The sequence below is a fragment of the Ovis aries genome, chromosome 22 (genome assembly GCF_016772045.2).
Source record: "Ovis aries strain OAR_USU_Benz2616 breed Rambouillet chromosome 22, ARS-UI_Ramb_v3.0, whole genome shotgun sequence".
Classification (NCBI taxonomy): domain Eukaryota; kingdom Metazoa; phylum Chordata; class Mammalia; order Artiodactyla; family Bovidae; genus Ovis; species Ovis aries.
This window is the reverse complement of record NC_056075.1, coordinates 24,165,134-24,181,212: the sequence shown is the minus strand read 5'-3', so window position 1 is coordinate 24,181,212 and position 16,079 is coordinate 24,165,134. Positions and strand designations below refer to the sequence as shown.

The 16,079-nt window shown below is 45.7% G+C and overlaps 1 protein-coding gene and 1 long non-coding RNA gene across 14 annotated transcripts in view; one reads left to right on the top strand and one right to left on the bottom strand.

Moving 5' to 3' along the window:
• Positions 1 to 8,883: 8,883 nt before the first annotated feature.
• The window catches only part of STN1 (STN1 subunit of CST complex), a 37,089-nt gene continuing 29,893 nt past the window's right edge, over positions 8,884 to 16,079 (top strand). For 5 of the 13 annotated variants that reach the window (XM_060405175.1, XM_060405174.1, XM_060405171.1 and 2 more), the window contains exons 1-2: positions 8,884 to 8,913; positions 9,602 to 9,794. In XM_060405175.1, the coding sequence (XP_060261158.1) occupies positions 9,662 to 9,794 (133 nt within the window). In that variant the 5' untranslated portion in view covers positions 8,884 to 8,913; positions 9,602 to 9,661. Of the gene's footprint in view, positions 9,299 to 9,601; positions 9,795 to 16,079 lie in introns of all 13 variants that reach the window. The other 8 variants (XM_060405172.1, XM_012102880.4, XM_012102879.4 and 5 more) reach the window with 2 other exon arrangements.
• Positions 11,104 to 16,038, bottom strand: LOC121817665 (uncharacterized). Its single transcript, XR_006057714.1, has 2 exons — positions 15,820 to 16,038; positions 11,104 to 11,379 (listed from the first exon to the last, which is right to left on the bottom strand). It is a non-coding gene; the product is annotated as an uncharacterized LOC121817665 (long non-coding RNA).

Genomic DNA, 16,079 nt, shown 5'->3' with positions numbered 1-16,079 from the left:
ACTAAGTACATTCATGTTGTTGGGCAACCATCACCAGTATCCATCCCCAGAACTCTTTTCATCTTGCAAAACTGAAACTACGTGTGTGCGCTCTCAGTCATGACTGAAACTCTGTACTCATGGACTAATAATTCCCTCTTTGCTCCTCCCCCCAGTCCCTGGCAACCACTGTCCTTCTTTCTTTGAAATACAGACTTTTAAAATACAAAATTCAAAACTATTTTTTATGCATTCAAGCCAGGCTCTTGGGACACAAGTTTTACTTATGAGAAGTCATTCTCTGCCCTCTAGGATGAACCCAAGCTCATTACCTCATGCTGTCTTCAGCTTTCCAGAGGCCATCCTCCTAAGGTTTGGATCCCCTTTGGTGAAATTAGACCACATATGCAGGAAAGAGGAGCTACTTGTTTTAAATGCAAGAACCTAAACAGTGTCTCACCCTCAGCCGCCTCTTAATGTCAATTCCAGTTCTTCTCATTCCAGAAAGTTCTCCAATGGTTTGCACTGGTGTGCACAGTGCCTTCTGCTGACTTAGGAATCTTCTCAAACTCCACAAAGTAGGACGGAATGTGAGTAACTGCTTTCTCCAACTAGCTAATTTCTGACCTTGTTCTAAGGTTCAGTCCTTTACCCCTATTTCTTGGCTTCCTTATCCTGCCTGATTGATCTGCTAGTAACCAAAAGCTGGCTGAGAATATCAGCAATGATCTCTCTAAAATGTAATAAAAAAAACTAGACAAAAGTGACCAAAACAGGACTTCCCTGCTGTCCGGTGTTCAAGATTCTGTGCTCCCAATTCAGGAGGCGTGACTTTGATTCCTGGTTGGGGAACTAAGATCCCACATTCTGCAAGGTGTGGCCTAAAAAAAGAAGTGAAAGTGAAGTCGCTCAGTCCTGTCCGACTCTTAGTGACCCCATGGACTGCAGCCTACCAGGCTTCTCTGCCCATGGGATTTTCCAGGCAAGAGTACTGGAGTGGGGTGCCATTGCCTTCTCCTCAAAAAAAAGAAACGAATGGACCAAAGCAACCATTTCAGCACTCTGAGAATAGATCAAAGGCACACAGCTATCTGAAAAGTGCTCGTGCTCCGACCTCAGGTAAGAAAATGGAAGTCTCTTGCATTGTGGCCCCTCCCGTTTCCTTCCCCGTTCTTAGATCCAGGTTGGTCAATCCAGATGTTCTGTCCAGACAGGGCAGGCTGTCAGTACCAAAGTACCTCTGCCACAGCTGAAGGGGCTCATTCAGTTTGAAGTGCCCATACCTCCAGCAAGAAACAAGGATGACCAGAGATGATAATTATATGGGCTAATATAAAAGACTGCAGTTATATATTTCTCATGCCTTAACTTCTTTAAAAGACATACAATTATTTAAGGCAATAATTATAACATTGTGTTGTTGGTTTTATAACTTATATAGGTGTACCGTATATGACAATAGTAGCACAAAAGCAGAGAAAGGAATATAGGTATATTGAGGCAAAGTTTCTACATATCTCTAGAATTTAATTAGTATTAATCTGAAGTAGATTGTGATAAATTAAGATGCATATTAAGATCCCTAAAAAACTAAATTATTTTTGAAAATTAACAGAATAATTTAAATGTTACAATGAAAATATTTAACATAAAAGAAGCCAGTCAAGACAGAGCAGAAGAATGAAGAAGTGAGTTGAGCTATAGAAAACAGATAAATGATGAATATAAATCTGACCATATCAATAATTACATTACCTACGAAATGACTAAACACTCAAATCAAAATGAAGAGATTGTCAGACCGGATAAAAAGGCAAAATCCAACTATGCTGTCTACAGAAGACACACCTATGCAAAGACACAAATAGATGGGAAGTGAAAGGATGGAGAAAGATAGTCCATTAACAGTAACCATTTGAGAACTGAAGTGATTATATTATTATTAGACAAAATAGACTTTAAGAAATATTACTCGAGACTAAGAGGGACATTTCATAATGATAAAAGAGTAGTAAGGAAAATTTAACAATTATAATCTATGTGCACTTAACTAGAACTCAGAATACATGAAGTGAAAACTGACAACTATGTCAGAGATAACCCAAGTGAAAATGGGGAAGCAATGTTGCTGCTAAGTCACTTCAGTCATGTCCGACTCTGTGCAACCCCATAGACAGCAGACCACCAGGCTCCCCCATCCCTGGGATTCTCCATGCAAGAACACCAGAGTGGGTTGCCATTTCCTTCTCCAATGCATGAAAGTGAAAAGTGAAAGTGAAGTCGCTCAGTCGTGTCCGACTCTTAGCGACCCCATGGACTGCAGTTCACCAGGCTCCTCCATCCATGGGATTTTCCAGGACAAGAGTACTGGAGTGGGGTGCCATTGCCTTCTCCTGGAAGCAAGGTTACAGCTTCCTAATCCCACCAACTCTGGTCCCCCACCTTACCCTCTGAAGTTACATAGCATTTATTACGATATATTGCATTCATGGGTTTACTTGCTTAGCTTGCTGCTAAGTCACTCCAGTCGTGTCCGACTCTGTGCAACCCCATGGACTGCAGCCCACCAGGCTCCTCCATCCATGGGAGTTTCCAGGCAAGAGTACTGGAGTGGGTCGCCAGTGCCTTCTCAGCTTGCTTAGCTTACTCAGAGCCGTTTTGCCATTTGTATGCCTAGTATATAGAACTCTTTAGCACATAAGGGTTCATTTCAAAAAGTTAATTGATAGGTGAACGGCATCAGGCAGACAGGGGAGAAACAAAAGAGAGTTCCATATTCCAGGAACTCTCAGTTGGTCCAGATGCCTTTAGTAGCATTTCCCAAATTGAATTCCTTGAGATGTTATTAATAAGAGTCTGGTGCTCAAACTTGACCTACGCTGTCAATTTCTTGGACATTCTCAGTACCCATTACTGAGTTGAAATCTATTTTCTTTTGTTCTCAATCTCATTTGTCTAGATTTTTATTAATGTCTTGAGGAACAGCATTGAAGATGCCGGCCTAGAAAGTAGGACAGCTATGAGGATTGGTGGGGTCCCAGCCCATAGAGTTGGATTGTACCCAGGCTGTGAGGAACTAGATATGAACTAGGTATGAAATTGGAGAAGGCAATGGCACCCCACTCCAGTACTCTTGCCTGGAAAATCCCATGGACGGAGGAGCCTGGAAGGCTGCAGTCCATGGGGTCACTGAGGGTCGGACATGACTGAGCGACTTCGCTTTCACTTTTCACTTTCATGCACTGGAGAAGGAAATGGCAACCCACTCCAGTGTTCTTGCCTGGAGAATCCCAAGGACGGGGGAGCCTGGTGGGCTTCTGTCCATGGGGTCCACAGAGTCGGACACAACTGAAGTGACTTAGCAGCAACAGCAGCAGGTATGAGATACAAGGAAATTTGAACTTTATTATTGAAAGATTTTAGACAAGGGAGAAACACTGTCTAAATTGCATTTTATAAGGAGCATGCTGGCAGGAGCACAGGTGACAAATTGGAGGGAAGCCCAGCTAGAGGCAGAAGGACTAGTTGGGAGAGGGCAGTGATCCAGGCAATAAATGATGACAGCCTGGACTAAGGCCGTGGTAACAGGAGCAAGGAGGAGGGACTAAATTAAGAGGACGTATCGAGGAAGCTGAGCTGACAGGTTTTTGCGATTAATTGCATTAAGGGTGAAGAGATGGAGATACTCATAAAGCATTCCAGTTTCATGATTTAGATGGTTGGCATGTGATGATAATATTCACATGAGAGAAGAGAGAGAGGCACAACTGTGGGCAAGAGGTTTAGTCTGCGGTGCCCAGGAGAGTCCAGCTGGAACTTCAGATGTGGAGCTGAGGAGAGTTCTTGGCTGGATGTAAAGAGGGGAGAGTCTCTAGAACAACGGTTCTGTTGAAGCCATGGGTTTGGATTAAGCTACTCAGTAAGAGGACATGGGATGAGAAGGAAGTGGTCAGGAAATTGGACTTGAACTTCCCTGGAGGTGCAGTGGATAAGAATGCCTGCCAGTGCAGGGGACATGGGTTCAATCTCTGGTCCACGAAGATTCCACATGCTGAGGGGCGAATAAAGCCCCTGTGCCACTCCAGAGCCCATGCACTGCAACTGCTAAAGCCCACACATCCTAGAGTCTGTGCTCCACAAATAAAGAGAAGCCACCACAATGGGAAATAGATGGGGAAACAGTGGAAACAGCAGCTGACTTTATTTTGGGGGGCTCCAAAATCACTGCAGCTGGTGACTGCAGCCATGAAATTAAAAGACGCTTGCTCCTTGGAAGAAAAGTTATGACCAACCTGGATAGCATATTCAAAAGCAGAGACATTACTTTGCCAACAAAGGTCATGTATGGATGTGAGAGTTGGACTATAAAGAAAACTGAGCAACGAAGAATTGATGCTTTTGAACTGTGATGTTGGAGAAGACTCTTGATATTTCCCTGGACTGCAAGGAGATCCAACCAGTCCATCCTAAAGGATCAGTCCCGAGTGTTCATTGGAAGGACTGATGTTGAAACTCCAATACTTTGGCCACCTGATGCAAAGAGCTGACTCATTTGAAAAGACCCTGATGCTGGGGAAAGATTGAAGGCGGGAGAAGGGGACAACAGAGGATGAGGTGGTTAGATGGCGTCACCGACTCAATGGACATGAGTGTGGGAAAACTCCGGGAGTTGGTGATGGACAGAGAGGCCTGGCGTGCTGCAGTCCATGGGGTCACAAAGAGTCAGACACAACTGAGAGACTGAACTGAACTGAACTGAACCACAATGGGAAGCCTGCACACCACAATGAAGAGTAGCCACCCCCCTCACCTAAGCTAGAAAAAGCCCATGCACAGTAATGAAGACCCAGCACAATCAAAAATAGATACGTTTTTTAGAAAAGGAGATTGAACTCTGGGGAACATCAACACATAAGATATTAACAGAGGAAGAGGACACTGCAAAGGAAGCAACAGAAAGGTAGAAGAGGAACCCAAAAGGATACCAGGAAACCAAGGTACATAGGAAGAGAATATAATCAGCTCATCATCCAAAGCTAGGAAATCAGGAAAAAAGATGAATGATAAGGAAAGGAAAGGAAAGTACCATTGTATTTGAGAAATTGAATATAATTGTTAACTTTAGGAGAGGAGTTTCAGTGGAGTGGTGTGCTGGAGTAGAGTTAGCTGAAGGTTAAGTTAGGGTGAGCCAAACAATGATATATCAAATTGGAGATGAGGAAGTGTGGATAGGGAATATGTATGACTCTTCCAAGAAACTTTGAACAGAGAGCAAGAGAGTGCGAAAACAGTAGTTCAAGGGCTGGGGTTTTCAGAGAGGCTGTTTTCTTAAGCTTAAAAGAGAGAGGTGAGCCTGTGGATGTGCCCAGGGGAAGCCAGAGAGAGGGAGACGGTGATATCGCGGTGGACTGAGCAAGACTGCTGAGGAGGCAGGACAAGTGGCACAGGTGAGGCCCCCAGCAAGATAGCCAGTAGGTTTTTTTTTACTCTAGTCTTTTATTATCATTTGGTATATATCCCTAGGCACAATTTTTTGAATAGATTCAGGAAATTGGGTAGAGAAGTCTTCTTACATATTTTTGGGTTCCTTACCATAGTATGTTAGATTCAGCAGGAACCTTTGCAATTAAAAAAAAAAAATTTTTAATCATTCCTCTGATAGATAACAACACTCTATTGCTTACAGGGAAGAAAAATAGAACCTAATTCAAGCCCTTCTACAATCTTATTTCAGCCTGTTTCTGCTAGCTGACCTCCGGGGTCAGTCTGCCTTGCTGGCTTGCCCACAGATGTACCATCCTGCTGTCTTTGCCCTGCTCCCAGCCCATCACTGTATTATCCCTCTTCTTACATACAGGGAGACTGAGAATAAAATTCCAACCTCTCATGGGCTGTGAGGTCCTCTGGGATCTGCCTTCTTCTTGTGCTCCAATTATTTATGCAACTGTTCTCTCCATCCTCTCTTCTGTTCCTCCAGGAGGGAAGTCCTTTCCCGCCTCCAGATATTCACCCTTACTTTGACCACTGCCTGGAATGCTCTTAGCACTTTTCACGGCTGACTCTGTCCCCAGGTCTCCTCTCATCCTGTCAAAGCAGATCTATATAAAGCAGATCCCATACCCCATTATAAGTGATCATAACATACTTCTAATTTCCTTCAAAGCACTAAGACCAATCTGTACTTATGTTATTCATTTATTTGTCTACTGTCTTTCCCCTTTCCCTCCAACAGAATGGAAGCTCCCTGAAGGCTGTGCTCAATCTGTCTTATCTCCTTTTTACCCACCAGTGTCCAGTACAGTGCTTCACAAATACGTTTCATGAATGAATGAATTGTTCCTCCACAGCCTCAAAATCCAGCTTAAATCCCCCCTCCATAGTGAATGATGATAACAGCTTAGACATGCTTATAAGATGTTATCATCATTCACTATCACAGCCGGACACACTTTGAGTGCTTACTTTGTTCCAGTGGTTACATACATTATCTTATTTGATAAGCCCCCTTTTCTTCCCTTCCAGTTTACCTCCTATAACCCACATAGTAGTTATTAGGCCACACAATTTAGCCTCTTGTTTTATTTAATATATTATTGTTTTTGCTCCAGTGAAATAAAAATTTCTAGTGCTTCCCCATAGCACACACAGAGTATTTAAAGTAGGCTGAGTGGCCAAAATTGCCACCCCACCCCCCAGGGTTATAACATTAACATAATAGCATTGATAAGCTGTCTTTCTTATAAACTTCTAACTGCTACTCTGCTAACGTAAACCTCAAATCTAAGTCAATGTGCAAAAGAACACTCTATTCTACCTGTTAGGTGTAGAAAACAGTTAAGGTGACATGGTTTGTGCTTTGAGGTAGAAGATATGCAGTTCAGTCCCCTCATTTTCTAGAAGAATTTATTAAAATCTCAATTTCTGGAAAGGATTGTCTGGTCTGTCAGAAATGCTTGCAAAACCAAATTATTTCACACTGAGAAGTCATAAGAAGGGTTCCTAGCATTGTGTCGACGGTTGGGTTTAAAATGTCTGCTTTGCAGTGCTGTGGAATCCCAGCTGAAGAGCCCTCCAGGCCCTCTGCACGTGTAAGTATGACTTGGGAACATGGAATATCTCCTGATGGTGATAACAGAGAAGAGGATCCTTGTATACTCTTCCAGATGCTTCAACAGTCTAGAACATTCTATTCTACACCCAACTCTACATTTTGAGCTTGGATCAAAAGGAACATCCTTAAACTCCAAGGAGTCCTTTCATGGCAAATGATGACTTCAGGGGCAGTCTGTTCCTGGGTGTGGGGCCACACCTACCAACTGGATGTGGCTGTCCCCAAGGTCATTAATAAGCTTGGAGTCCTGAACAGCCTTCGTTTCTAGCACTCTACCCTTAAGAGTCATAAGAGTCATTCCTAAACTCTTCTTGGGCTCTGCCTACACTCAGTAGTGATTTTCTTCTCGAGTTCCACCCTGGGACAGATGTGTGTAGTCAGAAATGTCACCCAACCTGTCTTTCCCCACCTTACAAGTCAGCTGGAAGTACTCATCCTACCCGGAGTCATATTGGGTGTCCTTCCTTGAAGAGAACCTCCCCCTATTAGCAAAGTATCTTCTCTTAATTAAACCTTAATCTTGACAGACTCAACTGTTCATCACAGGGGAGGCTGGACAATGCTCTTCTTTACCAAGGATTCTGTTTTTTAGCTTCTTCAGTGGCCAGGGATGTAATTAAATGCCATTGTTTCAATGACACACATTTTCCATTCCAGCTGCTTGAAGCTCCTTTTCTGCTAAATAGTTTGGCAGTTATCTCTTTGGCCACCACTTATCTCCCGTAGGAATGGCTTTCCAGCATGACCTGTACCCCTTCTGCCATTTTACAGAGTCCTTGTAAGTTAGGAAGAACTCCTGCCATCTCAAGTAATGTCATGATGTGGCTTATTTATTTATGAGAGTAACATGGCTATCTTTCCTCACTTTTAATTGGGGTTACAGGGGACGGACACCATCAGTTCAGTTCAGTTCAGTTCAGTCTCTCAGTCGTGTCCGACTCTTTGTGACCCCATGAATCGCAGCACACCAAGCCTCCCTGTCCATCACCATCTCCCGGAGTTCACTCAGACTCATGTCTATTGAGTCCGTGATGCCATCCAGCCATCTCATCCTCGGTCGCCCCCTTCTCCTCCTGCCCCCAATCCCTCCCAGCATCAGAGTCTTTTCCAATGAGACAACTCTTCGCATGAGGTGGCCAAAGTACTGGAGCTTCAGACACCATCAAGGTGGCCATAATTTACCAAAATGCCAGTTTTTGGAGTACACACAGAATAAGAGGAAAGGAGACAAAATTTGTCATGATCTTGCAAAGAAGGCTAGTCTCCGGCAGAGCCAAGGCCTCACATTCAGTCAAGAGCTCCAGTTTAGGCACCAACATTATCTAAAGTGAGACTGTATAGTATCAAAGAGTGGGTGTGTTTAGTAAATAATTTATCAAGTGTAAATAAATATTTAAAATACCACAATGTAACCCTGCTTTTGGCATTGCTTTATTTGTTCATTTAACATATCAGGGAAGGAAATAAAAAAGTCTGACTCAGTCCAAACCTCTTGAGGTCGTGGGTCAGGGTCCCACCACTAAGTTGGGATGAAAGGGGGACTTAAGAAGGCGGGGATTGGGCAGCAGCAGTTTTAGGGCCAGCTTCCAGGCCTGGGAGATTTGGGTTCTGCACTTCCGCGGAGACGCAAGAAAGTCGCTGCTAGAAGCAATGGACCCCGCATAGCCCTTGCCAAGGCCGGCCACCACCTGGAAAGGAGCACCTGGCTAGGCCGCATTGGGATGCAAAATGGGGCGTGGCCGCGGGCAGAGTGGGCGCGGCCTCGTTAGGAAGGGGCGGAGCCTTGGGCGGCCAGAAGGAAGGGCCTGGGCGGGGACACAGTGGTAGGTCCCGCGCGCGGGAGGGTGTCGGGCCCAACCCCCCAACCCCTTAGCCGGGAGCACCGGAGGTGACTTCGACCTAGCGCTTCTGCTCTGGGCGGGGTTGGCGGCGCCACCTCCAGGCTTTGAGCGCCCGCGGCCTCGGAGCGCCGAAAGGGCCGGGCATGCGCGCTCCGAGGACCTGTGGGCCGACGGCGCGGGTGCGGCGGGAGGGGCCGCGACCGGGTCTGTTTTTCGTTTCCTTTTCCTCCGTTTCTCAGGCTCATCCCCAACACCGGAAGGTGCAGGGGCCGAGCTACAAACGGTCCCACCCACTCTGCCCCCTCTCGCGTCTGGCCACGAGGGTGCCCATTCCTCTCTGGAACCCACGTATTAAAGCGGTTTCGGGGTACGCATTTATGGCCTTATGTCCCCCAAGTGAAAAGTTGGTGTTTAGCCATTTAGAAATGGGTACCTTGGAGAAGGAGAAACACTGCCGTGGGGCAGAAGAAAAAGCCTTGAGGCACTCAGGGGCCCTCAATGGAGGAACACCTCCTTCCTCAAGCCCTTGGCGCGCAGTTTGACAGGCCCGGGCCCCTGGGTTTACCCCTCCCAGAGTTCGGGATGCCCGCCCGGGGAACAGCTTAGGGGCCGTGACTGTTTCAATACCCAAGTTACCAGCTTTGCGTCCTGGTTTTTGTCTCCCTTCTAGATCTCGGGTCTAGATGCTGAGCTTTTCAGGGCTGGCTGGAAGCCACAGCCCAGTCTCCAGATGGAGTCTAAATCCAGCCAGTGTGAAGACGAAACTCCTTCCCTCTTGTGGGGTTTGGATCCTGTGTTTCTAGCCTTTGCAAAACTCTACATCAGGGATATCCTGGACTTGAAGGAGTCTGGCCAGGTACCAGGTATGTGGCTGGTCACCCAGGTGGCTGCTCTGGGCTGCATCTGCACCCCACCCTCCCTTCCCCCAAGGCTGCAGAAATCTGGGGCTTAGGGGCTTAGAAGAACCTTTCCAGTTGCAGCTTTGAAACTGACCTAACCTGCATCCTCAGACAAGTTCATTTCTGTGCAAGTTCAAAACAATCTAAATCTTTTTTTAAATAGATGTTTGGGGGAGTGACTTTGTACTAAAGAATGTTTTTATTTGGGTTTGAGGTCTTTCATATTTAAAAATGGTCAGTTTTTCTCTGGGCCTGTTTGTAGTAGAAAACTTAGGCCTTGCTTCTTTTTCTAACCACTTACCTGGCCTGGGTATGGGTATGTGATTCACCTGTAAAGCTTAAGAGTCTTCTTTGTGAAGAGAGGATTAACTGTGCCTGATTTTCTTGTGGAGTTTGGTTTTGTTTTGAATAGATCAGAATCAAGATCAGAATCAAAATAATATAAACTCCCCAAGAGGAAAGACATCATCTGCCTTGTTCGTCTATGTAATCCTAGCTCTTAAACCGTGCCTGGCCTCTAATGGGTTCTAGAATCATAGTAATTGGAGCAACAAAGCATTATAAAGTTAGAAATCATTTTTAAAATCAGAGTGGTGGTCACTAAAGATAGGATCTTCATACCTCCAAGTATAGCAAATAGTTTAGGATAATAAGTAATTCACATAACTATGGATGAATCTTCACGTTTATTATGCTATATGAGAAGTTTGATTAAACTCTCTTTGCTATTTTGAATGAATAGCAAGCTATGAGTCAGAAGTGGTTAAGAATCTCAAGTATGTACTATTTTAATGAGGCCACGTTTTTGTGTGTTTCCCATGCTCAGTACCAATATATTTGGATGACCTTATACCAAAGGCTTTGGAACAGATTTTTTCACCACACCTTTATTTTCTAAGTATTGTTGGAAATGATCTGGTTTTTTCCTTGGAAGGCAGCCATCCTTCCTCTCTGTTGTCTGTTTCTCAGACCAGTCTGGTATTCTTCATAACTCATCTCCTTGGGAAGAAATTAATTCGCACCAAATGCCAGTCTTGCTTAAAGATCTTCTGTAGGTGCTCAAGGAAGTATCAGGGACACGACAGGGGCCAAACACTTCCTGTGGGTGAAGGACTTTATAATGTATTAACACATCATGGAAAACTGCTCCCAGTGATCTTTGTTGTGTCACTGGGGGTAACGTTTCAGATGTCATTTTTAAAATGAAACTGTTGCCAAACCCAGGTTTGTGTCCCGCTTGCCCAGCAAGACCAAAGAAACCAAAATGTTGGGGTTTGGAGCAGAGAAAGGTTTATTGTAAGGGCCAAGCAAGGAGAACAGGCATCTCAGGCTCAGAAAACCCAAACTCCCTTCATGGTTTTCAGGGAAGAGTTTTTAAACGCAACATTTGGAATGAGGGCTACGGGGTGTATGACTTTCTTCTGATTGGTTGGTGGTCAGGTAACAGGCTGCTATTACCGGAATCACAATCACCAGTCTCCTGGTTCTGACCAGTCTTCTGGGGTTTCAGCTTGTAGTTACCATCATCCTGGGTGGGGGTTCTTAGTGCCTGCAGAAGAACTCAAAGATGTGAATCAGGTTGTTAGGTATACCCCTTAAGGGGGAACTGGGAGTCTGTTTTGTTTGCGGCACTATTGTTTCTTGACTGCTTGGGCTTTGCTTCTGCATCCCCCACTCCCCTAATTAGTAACTGCTTGATTCTGCCCTTTGGAACTCGGGGAAGGTCTAGGAGGCTGAAAAAAAAAAAAGACACAGAAATGCTTTTGTACCCAGGAGGGCCCCTGCAGGGCCCTGCTTGGTTTCAAAACTTCATGGTTGATGAAGTCATTAACTAATTTCACAGAGTGATCTTCTTTAGACTATAGCATCCTGAAGGGTGGGAAGTAACTACTAATCTAGGTTTCAGTTTTGTATTGTTTTGCTGTTGTTGTGTTTGGTTTGGTTGTCATAAAGAAAAAAACTTTTATTTTGACCGCATAAAATTTAGAAATGCTTAAACAGCAAAGAATATCTTAAAATAACAAAAGTTAACCAAAAAATGACTTAAAAAAAGAAGAAACAAATGTATAGTGAAGAATTTGGGTGGCCTTTGTGGGAGGCTCCTGGAAGATCTTAGGATTTCTGGAATGATAGTGTTTTTGTTATTCATGGTGGACTCCTTGAGCCGGCTGAGTTTATGCTAATAAGGTACCTCATGCTGGGCCCCTGGGTAGTTTCAGGGTGGGGGCCTTTCAGGCCTGAAAACCCAACCATGTGATTAAGAGGGTTGGTTTTGAGCCAGGTGACATCAATCCAACCCTGTGGGAGGGGAGGGGGACTGGCGATTGAGTTGTCTAGTGGGCAGTGATTGAGTCAGTCTGGCTTGGGTAATGAAATCCTCATTAAAACTCTGGACAGTGAGGCTTGGGTGAGCTTTCCTGGTGGGTAATCATATATCAGTGTGTGAAGGCGATGTGTCCTGAGGACCCGGCAGCTTTATGCTTAGACTTTCCCAGACCTTGTCCAATGTATCTCTTCCTTTGGCTGGTCCCGGTTTGTCCCCTTCATTATAAAACTGTAGTCCTAAGTAGAGCACCTTCCCGAGTCCCGTGTGTCATTCTATTAAAGTATCAGACCTGTGTTTGCCGTGGAGGGTGTTTGTAGCCAGTTGGTCAGAAGTGTGCATGGCCTGAGGCGCCTCGAACCTGGGGCTGGTGCCTGAAGTGAGAGTCTCTTACGGGAGAGACTCTGTCCTTAACCTGTGAAGTTCAACCTTACTCTGGCTAGTCAGCATCAGAATTGTCTTGCAAAATGGTTGCCAATTGTCAGCTCCCCTAAATTAACCTATGAATTTAGGGTTAAACTGATACGATGTCGTGAAGTTTGACTATGGTGGTGATGTTGTTTAGGTTTGGGGTTTTGGTTTGGTTTGTTACAGATCATAACATACAGAAATGGCCTTTATTATTCTGAATTTCTTTATCTATATCAAGCTTTACTGATGGGATAAAATAATAGAGAATCTTTCATTTGAATAAAATACGATGCTTATATTATCTAATTGAAGACCCAATGACATGGATATAATGTATTTATAAGAATTATATTAAATGAATAATGTATTTTTTAAAAAATATTATCTTTAGACATTTTAATGCTATCAGACTTCAGTAAGAGTATTTGTGAAGTGAAGTCACTCAGTCGTGTCCGACTCTTTGTGACCCCATGGACTGTAGCCTACCAGGCTCCTCTGTCCATAGGATTTTCCAGGCAAGAGTACTGCAGTGGGTTGCCATTTCCTTCTCCAGAAGATCTTCCCGACCCAGGGATTGAACCCAGGTCTCCCGCACTGTAGGCAGACGCTTTACTGGCTGAGCCACCGGGGAAGAGTATTTGTAGCATCAATTAAATAACAGCAGTTAGATCAACTCAATGGATGTGAGTTAACTCTGGAAGTTGGTGAAGCCTGGCGTGCAGCAGTCCACGGGGGTCTCAAAGAGCCAGACACTATTGAGTGACTGAACAACAACAAGACCAACAAAAAGTTGCTTTTAAAAAAGAGAATAAAAGCCGATGTCTTGCAGTGGGTGTGGCTGTTCAGGTCATTGCTGTGAAAGCTGAATCAAAGCTGCCTGTGACCCTGGGTCCCTGAGCCCTCCCAGCATGACCGTCCTCCTTCCTGGGGACCTGACGATCCAGGTAATGGATCCCCTGAGGTGGCTGGGGCTCTGGGAGCCGCATGTGAAGCAAAGGCAGCAGGAAGTGAAAGGCCCACTTCACAAAGGCTGCAGGTTAAACTCATTGTCAGCTAGTATCTGTTGTGATTTTTTCTTTGCTCCTCAGGCTTTCTCTCGGTCCGTCGAGCTGCCATCCAAATTCCTTTTCTCACAGAAGAGACTTGGTGTTGAAAGAAGGAAGTGGCTCTCTCCATCGCTTTTTCAATGTCCCCCTCCTTCTTGTGGAGGTTGTGCTTCTGAAGTGTATCATCTGAGTTTCTGTGCGCTGGGGGAACTTCCTTCTCTACTTCCAAGCAGTATATTTCCTCTTCAAACAGTTTTCTCTGAGTGATTTTACTCAAACCATCTGTTATTTTCTGCTATATGTGTCCTTCACTGTTCTATCTTGCTTTTATGTTTTTCCCTGTTATTTTGCATCTTTGAGTGACTTTGGCCTTGAAGACAAGCATTGGCAGTCTATGATATGAAAGTTTAGGGGGCTCTCTTTTCTGTTTTCAAGAGAGCCTACTGTGTCCTCAAATGGAGACCTGTTCAGATTTTTTTAATTGTTGCCCCATCCAGAGTTGGTACTGTCAGAGGACTGGCATCCACCCCAGGTGACTTGAGGACTTGGTTGGCTTTGTGTCATCAATCCTGTATTCTCCATGTTCTTGCCTTTTCCATGCACTTCAGCCCAGGTGGAACACCTTTTGGCTGGTGCTTCTCCCCTTCTTAAAATATATCCACTCTTCGTTATAAAAACCACCATAGCAATACATACCAGGGTATCCCAGGAAGACCCAGAGTCCTGGGGCTTGTTTCAAACTTCTGTGGCTTCAAGGCCAGCTGGAAAGACATTTCAGGGGCAGGCAGCAGGCCCTCCAGGGATCCACAAGGCTCCATGGCTCTGCCCTTAACTGCTGGTGTCCTGGGAGCCACAGCCAACCCCACAGAGCCTGGTGGGCTGTTACGTCTCTGATGGCACCAGGAGCGCACCATTTCTAAAGCCTGACAACCAGGACCGACCTTCAGTTAGGTTGGGGGAGGGAGAGGCCAGTCAGGCTTTAGAGAGTTCTCCCTAAGTTAGCTCTGCTCAGTACTCAAATAGAGAGTCCGGGGCATTTGGGGAAGCAGAAAGGGCTGACCACAGCCAGAGACCAGTCTGGCACTCTGGTCACCATCACCCCCATTCGGCCCTGCAGCAAAGCTGGATGAAAGCAAGGTCCACTGTCATGCCCCCTGTCTGCGTGTGAGCGTGTCCTGGCGCAGTGGTGGTGCAGAGGATGCCATGCCCCACCCCCTCATTTAAACTTCCCTTCTGCCACAGGAAGCCTGAGCCTGCCAGCAAAGGTCCTGTGGAACCTGGCCCCCTCTGAAGGCGCACTCTCTCCTTTGTGTCTGGTCAGTGCAGGCAGGCAGGGCCGGGGGACTGACAGTCTCCCCACAGCTCATCACTGGATTTCAGTGGTGAGAACTCAGAAGTCATTCAGGAACTGCCCTACTCTGGAGATTTCATGGATTTTCCGTGGAGTCAGTTCAACCCTGTTCAATCCAGGTGTTCCTAGAGGGAAGCGACTCTGTTCCAGGAGTGACACAGGGACCCAGGCTCCTTAGCCCATGTGGCCCTGCCACTTCAGCTCTTGGCCTCCAAGGTTGCCCTCTGCACATGCCCTCCAGTCTGCTAAGTCATCTTCAGAAGTCTGCCCCTGCGAGGGAGATGGCCCTTCTTTCGGCTACATTTGACACCTTCAAACCATGTCTCCCTCTCCTAAAATCTCAGGCTGACTGAGGCTCAGAGTCTCCTTGTCCATCTCCCACCCAGGGACTCAACCATGGGTGACAGGTTCCCAGCCCCTGTATCCACGTGGGAAACGAGAACCATCAGCGAAGTCATTCTGGGGGTTTCTGAAGGGCTTCAGGGTTCAGTGCAGGGCCCCCTCCCCCCAGGGGATGCGGAGAAGATAAGCTCTGAGCAGGCTTGGCAAGAACCAGAGAGCGTGAGGGTGGCCAAATGCTGAAGTGATAACTGAGTCTTTGTTTACAGTTCATGTATGTATTTGAAAAGGAAGTCACCGGTTAAGTTTATAGCCTCTTTCTGAAAGTAAAGAATTCAGTCTTCATAGGGAGGAAAAAAAAAGAGGCTAGGGAAGATTTTAATGCAGACTCTTTAGCTGCAGGTGATAGGAACCCAGTGCAGATAGCTTAAGCTCAAATAGGCAGTTCAGGTAAGGGTGTTGGGGGTTCCCCAGGAGGTGGGCCAGCACTGGGGCCTCAGGTGGGAATGGGGGACTCACCAGTGCCAGGAGTCCCCCTCTCTGTTCCGTCTCTGTCACTGAGTCCAGAAAAGGCCTCTGGTTGTTGGGTAGGGTTCTCCCTCTCAGGTTTCTCCTCTGGAGGGAACCTGCCTGCTGGCATCTATCTGTTGCCTAAGCTTTGGAAGTAGAATTTTTAAAAGAGAAGTTTTTGAGTTGTAATCTGCTGCTGACCCCAAAGGGTCATGTTTTGTAACCTAATTATCTTCTCTTTTTCTTAAAAAAAAAAAAAAAAAAGCTAC